At 45.3% G+C, this 17,422-nt stretch overlaps 1 protein-coding gene across 4 annotated transcripts in view; it reads left to right on the top strand.

Moving 5' to 3' along the window:
• The window catches only part of PDE7A (phosphodiesterase 7A), a 256,033-nt gene that overhangs the window by 180,666 nt on the left and 57,945 nt on the right, over window positions 1-17,422 (top strand). For all 4 annotated transcript variants that reach the window (XM_082259748.1, XM_082259747.1, XM_082259749.1 and 1 more), the window contains 2 exons: window positions 16,862-16,962; window positions 17,102-17,233. In XM_082259748.1, the coding sequence (XP_082115874.1) occupies window positions 16,862-16,962; window positions 17,102-17,233 (233 nt within the window). The remainder of the gene's footprint in view (window positions 1-16,861; window positions 16,963-17,101; window positions 17,234-17,422) is intronic.

Raw genomic sequence — 17,422 nt, 5'->3', positions numbered from 1 at the left:
CATCATAAGGACTTGTTCACATGTTCATTGCTTTCTGAAGAGCCATCTTTGTTCAAAGGGCTCTTCAGAGAGCATTTGATAGGCAGTGAGGAGGCATTGTATCGCTTTCTCGCCACCTGATTTAACCCCTTGGACACCACACAAGCATTCACTTGAATAGATTGTGATCGGTAAGTGTACAGGGGGTATAATACCTGCCACAACTGTGATGCAAAGCATTGCAGCTGTAGCAAGTGTACACTGCTGGCCGCTGCCTCTGCAGCTAAAGGGGGTAGCATCTGAGGGGCAGTAAAACTGCAGGTTATCACAAGGTTTTACCACCCCCAAACTCAAGTGTGAATGAGCCCTAATAGTGCAGCCAGTAATAGTTGGTGTCCCTGATTGACTCCTGTTCTAAACCTGGCCTGTTTATGGACCACATTTCTGCCTGTTGCCTAGACAGTTCCTTTGTCTGTTTGCTGACCATGTCTGCACTTGAACTGACCCATCTACACATCTGGCTGACTACGTTTCTGCGAGACAACAGTCCCAGCCATCCCCTACGAACAACTGCATTCCTGAAACCACAGGAATGCTTTTTGTTTTCTCCTTTAACCACCTGTATTACCTGACTATTGATCATGGCATTCCTGGGGGTAGTAATGTACCAGTAGACTAGGCTTACTTGGATTAAAGGAACTGGGATTGCTAAAGATGAAGCTACACTAAGCTATATTCCCTAACCACTCATATAGAGACCATTAGAGTACATTGGTTTTGATACAATTGGTTGGTATGTGTGATACACAGAATACAATGTCCAATATATAATTAGTTCAAAAAAGTGGAAATATCTAACGCATATCATATCACCACACTCAGAAGAGTAGCAAAATGTGTTTAGGGGTGTAATTCTATACTGTATATGAGAAATATCCTATTACATTGACAACTTTGTGTAAAAAAAAAAAAAATTAAAAATAAATAATTTTTATTTTCTTTCTTCATTTTCTAAACACTGGTGGCAAAAAAGTGAAATCTTCAAAAGACTCACTATGCCTCCTATTAAATATCTTTGGGTGTTTGCTTTTTAAAATGTGGCAATGTTGTGAGTTTTTCTATGGTCCTGGGGCTCCAGGGCTCCAACAAATGTGAGGAAATGAAATGCCCCTGGAACACCTGAAGATGCTCCTTGGATTTTGTGCCCCTCTGTGACTAGGCTGTGAAAGGAAAGTCTTAAACATGTGCTATCCCTATACTCTGAAGGGGTAGCAGAATGTGTTTTGAGGTGTAATTCTAAGTACGCTTATAATGTGTGTTCTAAATCTCTCATTAATTGAGAACTTTGTGAAAAAAAAGGTACTCAGGAAATTAGAGGCACCATTTATGCTCCTTTAGAGCCCAAACGTGCTCCTTGGATTTTGAGCCTCTCTATGCATCTAGGCTGTGAAAATCTCACACCTGGTATCCCCATACTCAGGAGGCATTTTAGAATTTGATTTGGGGATAAGTAAAGCCCCGTACACACGTACCGATTGTCGGCCGTAAATATTCGGCCGACGACCGATCGGTCGATTGTAGGCTTGTTAGTATGATGCTTCCGACAGCCGACAGCGCATTTTTGGCCAAACAGAATCTGTCGTGCAGGCATTAAAATTTTTGTTGGCCAACACCAGAACGACCGATTGTTCGCCAGTCAGTACAGATTTCGGCCGACAGACAGCAGATTAGCAAGACTGGGCATGCTCAGAAAAGAAAAAAGACAAGGAAAGTTAACCATCACATGACATCACTTCTGCAGTCGGCTGTTGTTGGCCGACAAAATTCGTGTGCAGTCTTTTGCAGTTTTCAACAGACACGACAGCCCTGGACAAAAGACAGCCGATCAGTACTTGTGTACTGGGCTTTAGTATACTTATGCTGTGTGTTAGAAATACAGTAAAACCTTGGATTGCGAGCATAATTTGTTCCGGAAACTTGCTTGTAATCCAAAGCACTCCTATGGGGAATTTCCCAATAAGAAATTATGGAAACTCAGATGATTCGTTCCACAACCATTTATTCAGAAGTCTTTCAGTTTATAGTCCATATAAAAAGATTATAGTAATGTAATAGTTTGTATAACCATAAAATGTCCATTCACAAATGGTAGCCTCCACAAAGGAATTAGAAGCAAAATCCAGCAGGAGCTACAGAGTATAAAAGAGAAGAGAGACGCCCCTAAGTGTAGCAATATAGTTAAATTTAATGAAGGTACAACATTTAGGACCTCACATGGTTGATGATTAAAAGAGGCACATCTAAGTATGCAGGCATCCGGGGTTAAGCTGTCCACATAGACCATCTTCCGTGCCGGCTCTCACCGCTGTCAGTCTGTAATCATGACCGGGAAGACTACCCTGTAGTAATGCGATCTGAAAGCGAGGCTTGAAGCACTCGTGGAGTGCAGCTTGGAAGAAATGACGTAGATGGCAATGTGGAGAATGGTCTATGTGAACAGCTTTACCCCAGATGCCTGCATACTTAGATATGCCTGTTTAATTCATCAACCATGTGAGTTGCTATTTATTATACCTTCATTAAATGTAACCATGTTGCTACGCTTAGAGGCACCTCTCTTCTCTTTTATACTGACCTGTGACATGATGCTACTTGTATATCAAGTCCAAAATTGTTTTAAAAAATGTACTTGTCTTGCAAAGCACTCTCAAACCAGGTTTTTACTGTAACTTGTTAAAATGACAACTTTGTGAAAAAAAATAAAAAAAATGCGACAAAGAATTACAACTTAAAAAACTTGGGGGGGGGGGGGGGGTTATTTGTACTGTCCTTGCATTTTAGGGCCTCAAGAAATGAGATAGGCAGTCAGTACATCAGGACTGATTAATTTTCATGTACAAATACCATAGTTTGTAGATTCTAACTTTCACACAGACTATAAATAATATACAATAATGGTAATAAAAAATCTTCTGTGTATATAACAGAAACTAAAACATTTCTTCATACTTTTTGTTTATATAGAAAAAAAACCCAGTGGTGATTATTACCACCAAAAGAAAGCTCTATCTGTCTCAAAATTATTATAAAAATGTAATGTGTTACATGGCTAAGTAATTGCCATTCAAATTGTGACGGTGCTGAAACTGAAAAACAGCATGGACTTGAAGAGGATGAAAGTATCCAGTATCATGTTTTGTAAAGCTTTTCTAAGGAAAGCTACTAGATATGACCTCTTTTCAAGGGTGGCTGGAGGCAGGAAAAATACAGTTGAGCCATAGTTTTATTTCCCTTTGCCTGCCCACATAAAGAAGAATATGTTGGCACATGTGGGCTGTGCACAGGTCGCACAAAAATGATGCCCTCCTTTGTCTCCGGTGGGCAGTACTGCAGAGCAGTTTGATGGACAGTACCTCAAAGAGGTATTAAAGAAGCAGCATATCAACTCCTAGCTGTCTGTCAACAGCCCTCTGAAAAGCCACCCATCATGGATGGCTTTTCAGAGGACCTGGCTCTCTCTGCTAAGAACATTTTATAATTTGATGCTTGAGGTTCTATTTAACCACTTAAAGACCCAGCCTTTTTCTGACATTTGTTGTTTACAAGTAAAAATCAGTATTTCTCTTTCCTTTATTGATGGACACAGCGCTCCATATTCAGAACCATAGGGTTATATCGCCCCCCTACAGGGAGCTAGACAGAAAAAAGAATTGGTTATGCCTATGAGCAGTCATAGATGGTATACATCCTCTTCTCTGCTATAGGCCTTCAGTTTTTTTTCTGCCTAGTCAGGAGTAAGGACCTAGCTCCCTGCCAGGATCTTTGGTTCTGGCAATTTTTTTTTTTAAATGGCATTTTTTCTCCTGTTTTTTTTCTTGTGAGATCTACAATCAACTGCCGGGCTCGGCAATGGGCTGGATAGCTAGATCCAGTGGTCTCCCCAGTCTGGCCAGCGCGCGCAGATCAGAGCTCCGCATTGGGTCGGCCGCAACATTGCCCCACTGAACAGGGGCTGGCCTGTGAGTTAAACGCCTCGCGAGGTCGCTATGGCCGGGTCTTGGCCCGATGGTATTTCAGTGGTTAGGGGTTCTGTCCTGGAGTAGTGCCCCAGTGGTTCCATGGTATGGTGATTAAGACGTCCCCATGGATGCGGTGTGGGGTGGATACGGGCCCCACCCTGGGACAGTCGGACCTGCGGGTTCCTTACCAGGACCTCTCTTGTTTTGGGTGGTCCCTCTGGGTCTGTGCCATCTATCGATGCACTGACCGTCCTTTGTGTCCCGGATGGAGGTGGCTTTCGGGCGATGGGCTAGCAAAAAGCGCCCTCCACCTTTTTGCCTGCCTCATCTGTCTCATCAGATCCTGAATCGGATTTAACCGCTGCGGACGTGGGTCTCCCTGCTGGGTCTGTGACCACGCGTCCGGAATCCTCAGTGAGAATGATTCCTTCAGATCTGCAACAGCGCACGAAAAGGCGCTGGTAGAAGCACTGATTGTATCTGTGTGTGAGATGTAGGAGGCAGCTGCGACAGAGGCGCAGGTTCCCTTTGGCCACTCACAAGCCATCCAGAGCGGCAAAGGTATTTCCTTTCCATGCCTATTTTGACAGAATTGTCATCCTGGGGTCCCTTAGCGATTTTCTAGGCGTTACCCCTATGAGGAGTCCACGAAGTGGACTGTTCCACTAGTGGTTTACCCCCTGGTTTCCAGATTGAACAAGGAAACCAATTTACCGGTTGAAGAGTCCATGGCTTTTAAGAGTCTGGGTGACAAGAAGGCTGAGTGTGTGGCCTGCAATATGTACACTCTGGCTAGTTTGACACTGAGGCCGGTATTCACCATTGCCCTGGTGTCGCAAACTGACTGAGTAGGCTAAGCTTTTACGCCATGATCTGGAGGGGGAACAGCTGGTCTAAGGTTTGCAGTTTATCCGTGATGCCTCTTTGGATGCGGCTCCCCTAGTGGCTCAGCTCTTTGTCTTCGGCATTGGTTCCTCTACGTGTCTTTTGGCTCAAATGCAGGTCTGCAAGCCAGACTTCGAAAAAAGTCTTGGCTGATCTCCTGTTTAACCCCCTTAGCGGTAACCCCGAGCGTGACTTGGGGTGGTTTTTTCATGGTAGGATCGGTATCCCCGAGTCACGCTCGGGGTAGATGTGCAGAGCCTGCAGCGGGGTTCCTTACCGTCTTCTGGCGATCCAGCGATGATCTCCCATTGCTGTGATCGCCACCGAGATCCCCGCCGCTCGTCCGTCGCTCTGATGACTTCCTGGTTCCGTTCCCTGCAGCAGAAATGGTGCATGGGAGCGGAACTGGGAGGTCAATTCAAAAGTTGCACAAAACACATAAAAAGGAGGTGATACAGTGTAATTTGAGAGGATTACACTGTATCACCTTAGTATCAGACACAGTGCCCTTTCAGTGCCCCTTGCCATTGTCATTTGTGACAAATAAAACCCTTTGAAAATGGCATCAAAAAAGCGCTGTCCTACAAATGCTCTTTTGGATTAGCTGAGCGACTGTGGCAGCGACACGGAGCTGCTCGCAGAACAGAGCGACAGTGAGTCGTGGGGAGATTTGTCATCTGACTCTGACACTGACACTGATCCAGAAAGTGACAACGCCGATGATCCCGCACCTGTCCTAAGCGTTGTGCGCACTTGGTGCCCTCTAAACAGCAATGCGGACCAGGCAGCGCCCCCGAGATTCCGATCACTGGATCTCCGTGGATGAAGGTTGATGTGGAGAGTGACAACCCTCTGGCGTACCTGAAATTATTTCTTACTGAGGAGGTAATTTTAAAAATAGTCACAGAAACCAACCGCTACCATAAGCAGCAATTCGCTACGCTGCGTGCCAGATTTTCCAGATCCAGAAAATTGGAACCAGTCACTAAAGAGGACATCTGGCAGTTTCTGGGACTCATCATCCTTCAGGGGGTGGTGGGGAAACCCCTCCAGAAATGGTATTGGACCACCAATAAGATGCTGGCCACTCCATTTTTTGGCACAGTGATGTCCAAATATCGTTTTTCACTCATCATGAAGAATTTACACTTTGCCAACAACGAAGAGTTTAATGAGGCCACGCATCCTGCGCCCAAACTCAAAAAAATCTGGGAGGTGTGCCAAATGATTGTCACCAACTTCCAGCGGACCTACGTGCCAGAAAGGGATGTCAGTGTGGATGAAAGTCTGATGGCCTACAAGAGACGCCTGAGCTGGATACAGTTTATTGCATCCAAAAGAGCGCGGTTTGGCATCAAATTTTATATGCTCTGTGAATCATCCACCGCATATATCTGGAATGCGGTCATTTACACCAGTAAAGGTACCAAGTTCAATCCCAGGTACAGTGGCTATGGGATGGCCACATCCTCTGTCCTTTCACTGCTGGTCCCATTGCTGAACCAGGGATATTGCGTGACAATGGACAATTTTTACACATCTCCAGAACTTTATGAGGTTTTACTCCTAAACCAAACTGATGGGTATGGTACTGTTAGGCCAAACCGGCGTGACATGCCATCAATCTTTGGCAGAGAAAAACTAAAAAAAGAAGAGATGGTTGCCTTTCAAAAGGGTAAAATGATGGCAATGCGATGGCGAGACAAAAAGAACGTGTGTCTCATGAGCACCGTGCACAGCACCTCCACTGCCATGGTCCGTACAAAACATGGAACAGATGTGCTGAAGCCGCAAGTCGTGATCGACTATAATCCACACAATGGGAGGTGTCGACCGAGCCAATCAGGCAATGATATTTTACCCGGTGATGCAGAAGCAACAGAAGAAATATTACAAAAAGATTTTCAGGCATCTCCTTGAACAATGCCTTTGGAACGCCTATATCCTTTATAAAGCAAACACTAACATACCTCTTGTTCATTCTGACTTTATTTGGAAGGTGGCTGAGCAGATTTTTGTCAACCACCCAATGCCATCAGTATCTGCTAACAGACCCAGACGACGCGCTGTTGACGTTGGCAATCCAGAACGCCCGGCAGGTCGTCATTTTGTAGACTTCGTACCGCCAACCGCAAGAAAGTTAGCGCCTACCAGGATGTGCATCATTTGCTGTTCCAAGAGAGATGGCAATGGAAAAAAAGTCTGAAAGGAAACAAGGTACTATTGTCCTGATTGCAACTTCGGACTTTGTCTAGTTCCATGCTTCAAACTGTTTCACACTCGGGATGTGTATTGAATTTCTTTGTTTGACAAATTTCATTATTTTTCATTGCATTATTGAATAAAATTATATTATTAATTAGATTATAATTCATGTGTTTGTGTTTCAAATTTATGACATCTGGGATGTCTACTAGAGTCTTGTTTTGGTCAGGTTTAAGTAAGTATTTACTAAGAATTGTAGGCCTACAATACATAATGCCAAATTTCCATGCAAAAAATTGTACCGCTTTTGGTACATAATTCCTGACATAATCATACCGCCAGGGAGGTTAAGGAGATCGTCTGTTTGGAGCTACCCTGGATGACATCATCAAGATCTCACGGGGGAAAGAGTACCTTTCTTACGCAGGTTACGAAGTGCAAGGACCCTCGTCGTTGATCTGGGCCCTCCTTCTCGGGTCATAGGAAGTTTTTTCATCCCTCAGGGTCGACTGACAAGGGCTCAAAGCTTTTCAGGGCCGCCTCTGGAGGATCCAAACGAACCTGGTCTGGCAAGCCGGGGTAGCGGGCTTCTCCAGACCGGCAGACAAGGCTCCTTCAGCATGAAGGTATGCCCTCGCCCGTATCGCTGGTTTCTGGACCCGTGGACTGGAACAAGACAAGAGGGTCCACAAAGTCATTTGGTCTGGCTACAAGATCGAGTTTCGCTCTTGTCCCCCGGCAAGGTTCTTTCCTTCCAACTTGCACCTGTCCCCGGACCGCTTACAGGGTCTGTTTGGGGCGGTACAGGATCTGTTACTTTAAGGGGTGATTGTCCTGGATCCGACTTTGGAACGTTTTTAGGCTTTTTAATCAAACCTGTTTACAGTTCCCAGGAAGGAAGGCAAGGTGCATCCATTCCTGGACCTCAAGGTGCTGAACTGCTTGTGCACGTGCAGAAGTTCAGGATTAAGTCCATTCGCACGGTGGTAGCATCCCTGCATCAGGGGGATTTTCTTGCCTCTATCAACATTGAGGATGCTTACCTTCACATTCCAATATGAGCCGGTTACCAGCGCTTCCTCTGCTTTGCCGTGGGAGAGGAGCATTATCAGTTTGTTTGTGGCGTTACCCTTTGGTCTCGCCTCTGCTTCTCGGGTCTTCACAAAAGTGTTGGCCCCCACGCTAGCATTGTTACACCAACTGGGGATCGCGGTACTGGGCTACTTGGATGACCTCCTTCTGCGAGCGGAGTCTCCTACTGCTCTGGTGGGAAACCTGGATATCCCCATATGAACTCTGAGAGAGTTCGGCTGGATTCTGAATTTTCAGAAATCTGCCCTGTTTCTGTCCACAAAGCTGGACTATGTGGATCTGACTCTGGACTCAGCCTTAGCCAGAGTGCCCCTTTCTCTGGACAAACTCCAGAAATTGCATGCTGCAATTCGTCTCCTGCTGTCCAGCAGATAGTCATCCCTCTGTACTTGCATGCATGCGGGTGCTGGGCCTGCTGGTGTCTACCTTCAAGGCGGTTCCGTTTGCACCATTCCATACAAAGGGAGATTCTGGCCAAATGGGACAAGACTCCGCAGTTTCTGGACAATCAGACCCGGCTGAGCCAGGGAACGAAGGAGTCCCTCATTTGGTGGCTTCGTTCTCCCGCACATCGGCCGGGCAAATCCTTCCTCTCTTTGTATTGGACAGTGGTCACCACGGATGCCAGCCTGTCCGGCTGGGGAGGCGTCCTCTGCCAAAATTCTGCTCAGGGGCTCTGGACACTGGAAGAGTCCAGACTTACTAATCAATGTCCTGGAACTCCGAGCAATCGGACTGTGCCTGGACCATTGGACGGATCATCTTCAGGGATGTCCAGTGCGCATTTAATCGCACAATGCCGCGGCTGTGGAGTATGTCAGACACCAGGGGGGCACAAGAAGTGTCCTGGCAGCTCTGGAGGTTGCTGGCATTCTAAGATGGGCATAACGTTGTGTTCCAGCCCTCTCCATCATACGCATTTGGGGATTAAAACCTGGCAGGCAGATTACCTCAGTCGGCAGGTGTTGGACCAAAGGAAGCGGTCCCTTCATCTGGAAGTGTTTTTATCAGTTATCTCTGTTGGGTCATCCTTGAGGTTGATCTGTTGGCGTCTTGGCTCAACAAAAAGGTACAGAGTTTTGTAGCTCGGTAACGTGGGGTCAGTATCGTCTCTGATTTATGCCTTCCCTCTTCTCAGGCTTCTGCCAAGACTTTTACGCATTTTCGAGGCAGAAGGTATTCCGGTCATTTTAGTGGCTCCAGGCTTGGTATGCCGATCTGGTGCGGCTGGTCGTTGACGTTCCTTGGAAGCTTCTTTTCAGGGAAGATCTACTGTCCCAAGGACCAATATTCCATCCTGCTTTAAAGTTGCTAGTTTTGACGGCTTGACTGTTGAACGCCAAGTGCTGATGGATAGAGGTTTGTCTGAGTCTGTGATTCCAACACTGTTAAAAGCTAGGAAATCTACTTCTAAGAAGAGCTACCATCGTACGTGGAGGTCGTACATTGCGTGGTGTAAATCTCTTGGGGTTCAAGATCGTGGCTCGGATCTTGACCTTCCTTTAATGAGGGGGTTGAGCAAAAACTGGCCTTGAGTACTATCAAGGGTCAGGTGTTGGCCTTAGCAGTCTTTTTTTCAACGGCCCTTGGCAACCTGCTCCCTGGTGCGTACTTTTCTTCAGAGAGATAAACACTTGGCCCCCCCCCAGTGCAGTCTCCGTTGCCACATTGGGACCTCAATTTGGTGCGCTCAGTCCTCTAGAACAGTGGTCCTCAACCCTGGCCTACAGGGTCCACTAACAGGCCAGATTTTAGGTATTACCTTGGGGAGATGCAGACTAGAGTACTGCAATCACTGAGCAGCAAATTATATCACCTGGGATGTATTTCAGTTATCTTGAAAATCTGGCCTGTTAGTGGGCCCTGTAGGCCAGGGTTGAGGACCACTGCTCTAGAAGACTCCTTCTGGGAATCTTCAGGAGATTCCCCTGTTTATGATGTCCCAGAAAGTGGCCTTATTGGTGGCCATCACCTCTGCGGGCAGGGTGTCGGAATTGGCGGTGTTACCCTGTCCTTCACCTTACTTGGTGGTTCAAAGAGATAAGATGGTGTAGCAGGTTTTCCAGGCATTGCGCCTGATGTGGGTCTGTCATGGTTACCGGTAACACCTTCAGCCCATTTAAGGTGATTTAAGCTGAATACCCAAGTGTGAGATTGGAGACCATGACCATTCCAGCATCTTTAGTTTGTTTTGTTTATTTGATATTTGGGATGGGAGAAGGGAATGAGTGGGATACTCCTCTGGCTCAATTAGGTACAAATGGGACACTTTGCAGGAAAAAATGCCTTTCAGCGCTGCCTTGACGCCGGCTGGATGCCGACTAGCGCTTGCTGGCGCTTGAAAAAAACCCTGACTTGCGGTACTATACTTAAACTTGACTTCTGACACTCAGGTTAGCTCAAAAGTCCTGGACTGCACTGAGACTTGACTCCTGACGCTCTGATTAGCTCAAAAGTCCTGGAAACCGCTCCCTCCAGTCCTTCCTGACTGAGGTAGCTTCTTGTAACTGCTTGTGCTGCTGCAACTCTCAATACTGTACACTGCACGCTGTACACTTTAACACTTCAGGGCCCAACCGCTGGCACCCCCTTTTGCACTTCAGGGTCCTCTCACTAGGCACCCCCTTTACACTTCAGGGTCCTCTCACTAGGCACCCCCTCTACACTTTAGGGTCAATACTGGCACCTCCTTTACACTTGCACCTGCAACGGCTAGCTGGATCCCTTGGACCTTCACCGGACTGGTCCCCCCTCGCTAGGCAGACCCCCAAGGGCAGTTTGCAGTACTCATGAACTGGAAATGCTTTCCTGAATCTGGACCCCTCTCAGCTCCGCCGGTCCTCGGCACACCAGATCCTCTCTGCAGCTCAGCTCAGCCCTCTGTCACCTCAAGCAAGCTGCCTCTGCCTAGGACACCCGATACTGCTGACAGGAGGAGAGACAGCTGTACTCTCCCTCCTGGGACTCTGCTTCCCACCAAAGATGCTGCATCATGCGTTCCACCTAAAACTTATACCCACTCCCAGAATGCTGTGCGGCAGAATCTGCCTTTCTGGGGTAGATTCAGGCCTGAGTACATCATTGGCTGGGTTTCCACCACTGCCCAATGAGAACCCTCTCATGGAGCACAGTGGGTAGACTCCCCAGTCTCAACCGCTACACCTGGGAGACATGACAGCCCAGCTGAAAATCATGGCCCTGCTGTTAGACAGCCAGGGCCCACTATACTTTACCTAGCACCTACTTTGTAGGATGCTCCAGTGGTTTTTCGTCCCTGTCCATTGTTCCTTCCAAAAGGTTGATTTTCATTTGAATGAAGACATTGTGTTGCCTTCCCTGTGTCCCAGGCCAAAACATCCGAAGGAAATTGCTTTTCATGCCTTGGATGTGGTCCGAGCATCTAGGGTGTACCTGGCAGCTTTGGAGTCTTTTAGTAAATCAGACTCACTATTTGTGCTCACAGATAGGCCTTGGAAAGAGTTACCTGCTTCTGCTTTAACCATTTCCAGATGGATCAGACAGACTGTGATCCAGGCTTATTCCATCAGGGGTCAGGTTCCTCCTTTCCCTGTCAAGGCACACTACTCGGGCGCTCAGTGCCTCCTGGACCTTCTGTTATCAGGCGTCACTGACGCAGGTTTGCAAGGGGCTACCTGGTTGTCGGTGCGCACTTTCACAAAGTTCTACAGTTGTGTTCAAAATTATTCAACCCCCAATGAAATTGATTGTTTTGGCCAGTTTGACATTGATTTTGATCATTCAGTTATCCTACTTACAATTAAATCAAAGAGGCACGTGTAGGTCAGACAATTATAACATAACATTTATAATGAAATAACCACAAATGTCTTTTCTGTGCTCACATCATTATCGGTTTTATTCAACCCCCAAGTGACATTCAATCTTAGTACTTAGTACAACATCCTTTTACAGTTATAACCACTTTTAAACATGAAGCATAGCTTGACACAAGTGTCTTGCAGCGATCGATGGGTATCTTCGCCCATTCGTCATGGGCAAAAGCCTCCAGCTCAGTCACATTCTTAGGCTTGTGCACTGCAACTGCTTTCTTTAAGTCCCACCAGAGGTTCTCAATTGGATTTAAGTCTGGTGACTGTGATGGCCACTCCAAAATGTTCCAGCCTTTAATCTGCAACCATGCTCTAGTGGACTTGGAGGTATGCTTGGGATCATTGTCCTGTTGAAAGGTCCAACGTCTCCCAAGCCTCAGGTTTGTGACGGACTGCATCACATTGTCATCCAATATCTCCTGGTACTGAAGAGAATTCATTGTACCTTGCACACGCTGAAGCTTCCCTGTACCTGCAGAAGCAAAACAGCCCCAAAGCATGATTGACCCCCCGCCATGCTTCACAGTAGGCAAGGTGTTCTTCTCTTCATAGGCCTTATTCTTCCTCCTCCAAACATAGCGTTGATCCATGGGCCCAAACAGTTCTAATTTTCTTTTATCAGTCCACAGAACACTATCCCAAAACTTCTGTGGTTTGTCCACATGACTTTTAGCATACTGCAGTCGACTCTTCTTATTGTTTGGAGACAGCAAGGGGGTGCGCCTGGGAGTTCTGGCATGGAGGCCTTCATTACGCAGTGTGCGCCGTATTGTCTGAGCAGAAACTTCAGTACCCACATCTGACAAATCTTTTCTCAGTTCCTCAGCAGTCACACGGGGACTTTTCTCCACTCTACTCTTCAGGTAGCGCACAGCAGTTGAAGTCAGCATCTTTCTGCCACGACCAGGTAGCGTTTCAACAGTGCCCTTTGCCTTGAATTTGCGAATGATGCTTCCTATGGTGTCTCTTGGTATGTTTAACATCTTTGCAATCTTCTTATAGCCATTGCCCTTCCTGTGAAGAGTAATCACCTCTTCTCTTGTCTTCCTGGACCATTCTCTTGACTTCACCATGTTTGTAACCTCACCAGTAAATGTCTAGAAGGAGCTGAGTATCACAGTCGTTTTAAAGCTGCCTAATTGGTGCTTATTAGGCTTTATTGCTGCTCCCTGACATCCACAGGTGTTTTCAATACCTGATTGAAAACACTTCAATGAACCTCTGTTCTTCAGAGTGGTAGTCTTTAAGGGGTTGAATAATTGTGTCAATGAAGAATTCACAAAAGAAACATTTACTACTGTATTACAAAACCAATTGATGTCATTTTAGTTGCATATGGTTCTTTAAGAAGTCCTTGTAGTATTTCATTCTGAATACAATTACAAATGTACACTAAATTCCCTAAAACCCTTTACAGCATTGGGGGTTGAATAATTTTGAACACAACTGTATAAAGTCGATGTGTTGACATCTGCAGATTCTTCTTTTGCCTGCAAGGTTTTGCAGGCTGCTGTTTAGAGGACCTGGTCACCCTCTTTGAGGGTGTATTGTTTTTTTCATGTGAGCTCCAATTGTTTTGGTTGAGCTCCTGTTTACCTGGTTGGCTATAGTTAGCCTTGGGAATTTATTTTTCGCTGCTATATCCTCAGGGACCCCTGGGACTGCCCAGGCGTAGCCAGACTTTTTTTTCTGTCTAGTGTCCTACTCCTGTAGAGGACAGTATAACCCAATGGTTAAGAAGATCAGGAGCTTTGTCTGTCAATGAACATCAGGTTTCACTCAGTATTGTTTGCTGACACAATTGAGGCTACTTTTGCTATTTGCCAGTGCCCAGTCATCTGGAGGTGGAGCAATAACCCAATAGTCTTAAGAATGGACTCTCCTGTATCCTGTGATGTGCTCTAAGAAATGGATTTTCCAAGTAAGTAAAATATCCTGTTTTGTGTTCAAAAGGAGAACAGTTATTGATAGATGAACAGATCACTGCTTTTGTGTGTTTTCAAAAAAAGAAAAAAAAAAAGCAGATTCCACCTTTTGTGTTGCATGTTAAAAAAAATAAAAATATTCATTTTACCTTAGAGAGGAGGGGCTGTGCCTGAAGTTTTTATACTAGCAAATTCTCTCTGAAGATTTGGTGCTTTGAAGTTACCTTAGTGATTATGTAATTATTTCTTCCCTAACTCTTCCTATGTCTGTGCTTAATAGGTTGGTAAAATAAGGACAGCTGCCTGACAGCAACAGTTAGAGGAAGCGATTGCTGGAGGGACTGCTGTAGGACTAAAATAGTGATTTTTATACAGCCTATTAACCACAGCTTTCACAGATTCAATGGCTCACATGTGGCACAGTAAGTAAATCTTACACCTATAGACAAGGGTATATAACCTGTGAGCCATGCAACTATGTCAATGAACAAGAAAAAAGAAAGAAAAGAAGTTGCAAATTATGGCTCTAACAAGAATATGGTGTATAAAAAGTGAATAACTTTATTGAGGCAAAAATAAGTGAATGGAAAACAACAACAACAGATATATAAATTGGATAAAAGGTGTGCCTGTCGACACTTCGATAAAACCTGAATGGTCCTGTCTCATAGATGACACTGCCTACGTGATGCTAGGCTCCGCCCACCACCCATCCCATGCTGAATATATGGTAGGTAAAAAAGATCTGCCACTGGGGATATTGGTGAACAAGGTAGAATTGAGTTCTAAATCTCTCCAGGAAGTGTTGACTATCCAATGGTATGTGATAGTGGTGTTTTGTCACGACTTGATACAAATAGATTGGCTGGGGTAGTGATGATACTGCCCTTGTTGAAAAATTCAAAAGAATTAATGGAACCCACAATGAACATATATAGCAGTTATCGCTCAACCACCATTCACTCTGGTATATGGACATACAGTTCACACCACTTAGTATATATCTGTATTAGCAGAGGTTGCAGGAACACGGCAAGGCACAGTGATTGCAGCAGCTCAAAGCAATGCAAAGGATGCAGCATTGAGTGACAGATAGCAATAAATAGACAAATAAGCTTGCAGGGTGGGCATACACAGTCCTAGTCACTATCCGATCGGTGTGGGTAGACCACCGATTGTCACCTGTGGCAGCGGGTGTTTAAGTCCAAGATAGACAGTGTTTAAGCCATAGGGAGATTTGTTAGGACTTAAGACTGGTGCAGCTCAGCAATGTGTGGAAAGATAACAAGCAGTAAAGCAGCTAGCCAGCCGGTATAGATATTCTCTCTGGTGTATGGATATGCAGTTCATATAAACCACTACACTTGATATAATCCAGTATTGACAAAGGTTGCAGGGACACAGCAAGGCGCATCAACAGTAGCAGCTCAAAGCAATGCAGAGGATGCATTGTGATGTAGCAAGTAGAGAAGCATATAAGCTTGCAGGGTGGGCATACACAGTCCAAGTCACTATCTGGTCGGTGTGAATTAACATCCGATTATCGCCTGTGGCAACATATGTGAAAGTCCAAAGTAGACAGTGTTGAAGCCATAGGGGAATTGTTGAGACTTAGGACTGATGCAGCTCAGCAATGAGTGGAAAGGTTGCAGGCAGTAAGACAATTAGCAAGCCGATGTTGGCATATATATGTATATTTTCTGGTTACTGACCGTGAAAATCCTTTGTGTAAAGTTCCATGTAGGTAGATCAAGGACCATAGGGTATGGGTCCTACCTTAGTGCCGGCTGCTGCTTCCAATTGTTGAAGTTTGCGAGGTGTCCGCCACTGATTATGGGGCCATAGGATGTAAGTCCTCTATGGTGCCGAATGCCGGATGCTGCTTGTAGTGGTGTGAGTATCGGAGTGTCCACCAGTAGCTGAGGGAGCTTCCTGCTTGTCCAGGTGGGTTGGCGCCAAGCCGCCGACAGGCACTGGAGCGGTCGGTTCCTACCGCATCAGGTTCAAGGTGGTGGGCGGAGTCAGCAGCGCAGGCAGCGTGTGACGTTGACGCGTTTCGCGTGACGCAGCACGCTTTTTCAGGACGTCAGTTTTATCCAAGTGTCGACAGGCACACCTTTTATCCAATTTATATATTTGTTGTTGTTGTTTTCTATTCACTTGTTTTTGCCTCAATAAAGTTATTCACTTTTTATACACCATATTCTTGTTAGAGCCATAATTTGCAACTTCTTTTCTTTCTTTTTTCTTGAGATGCAGGAAACCCTGTGATTCAGTGCAAATTCCCGCATCGCTCCTGAATCGCACAGTGGTTCACACTGAGATCTGAAAACCGCTGGGATGGTCAATGTAAAGTTAATGACACCCCAGATCGGTTCGCAGATCGCAGTGTGAACTGTGAAATGGTGCAGGAATCAGATCGTATTGGTGTGAACACTCATGCGATCCGATTCCAGTGCATACCAAAAAAGGGTCCTGCACCATTTTGGTGTGAATTTAATGTGATTTTAGCCATACATTTTGTATGACTAAAATTGCATCGCACAGACATCGTATGTGATCTGCACAGCGAAGCAGTGTGAATCACTTGCGATGTTCGGCATTGCACTAGTGTGAACCTGGCTCTGAGTGGTCAAAGCTGTCAGAAATGCAGGCCCTGTTCTGCTAGAGTTTCCGCTACAGTACATGTATCAGTGCAAGGAGCATCAGCACATGTATTTTCAGCCAAGAGGTTTGGACACACAGATTCAGTAATAATGGTCGGTTCTACATTCATCTCTAGGGTTTTAAAACCCTTCTAATAGTAGCTGGACATTGCCTTTGTACATTCTGTATTCTCAAACAGAACCTTTTGATATTTTTAATAAGATGCTAACTTTTACCAATACTGTTTTTGTTTTTACAGTTATGGTTCAAGAAGACTACCACAGTCAGAACCCATACCACAATGCAGTGCACGCTGCTGATGTGACTCAGGCCATGTACTGTTATTTAAAAGAACCCAAGGTAAGAATCTCTCCTCTCTTGAGATAAAGATGAAAATACAGCGCTATAGAGTTCTTTAATCCCTTAAACGGTTTTGCTAGTCTTGCCATTTTTGTGCTAATTGGATAGAAAAAAATACCTGTCCTACGGTCTTTTCCAGCTTGCCAAGTCTCTCACTCCATGGGATGTCCTACTGGGTTTAATTTCAGCTGCAACACACGATCTGGATCATCCTGGTGTAAATCAGTCTTTTTTAATAAAAACAAACCACTACTTAGCAACTTTATATAAGGTAAGTGAGCCTAAAGGAAACCTGCCTTCGGTAGGTAAAAGGAGAATTCTCAATAAATGCAGTTATTTACCTAATTTGTATTTTGAAATGCAGCTAATTTAGGTGCTTGAATGTGTTTTCATAACATCCTTCTATAACTGCCTGTACAGAAGAATGTAAACTGTAAAGCTCTGTATGCACTATGAGAAA

Source organism: Pelophylax lessonae (assembly GCF_965119305.1).
Source record: "Pelophylax lessonae genome assembly, chromosome: 5".
Taxonomy (NCBI): Eukaryota; Metazoa; Chordata; class Amphibia; order Anura; family Ranidae; genus Pelophylax; species Pelophylax lessonae.
This window is presented reverse-complemented; position numbering and strand designations above follow the sequence as displayed.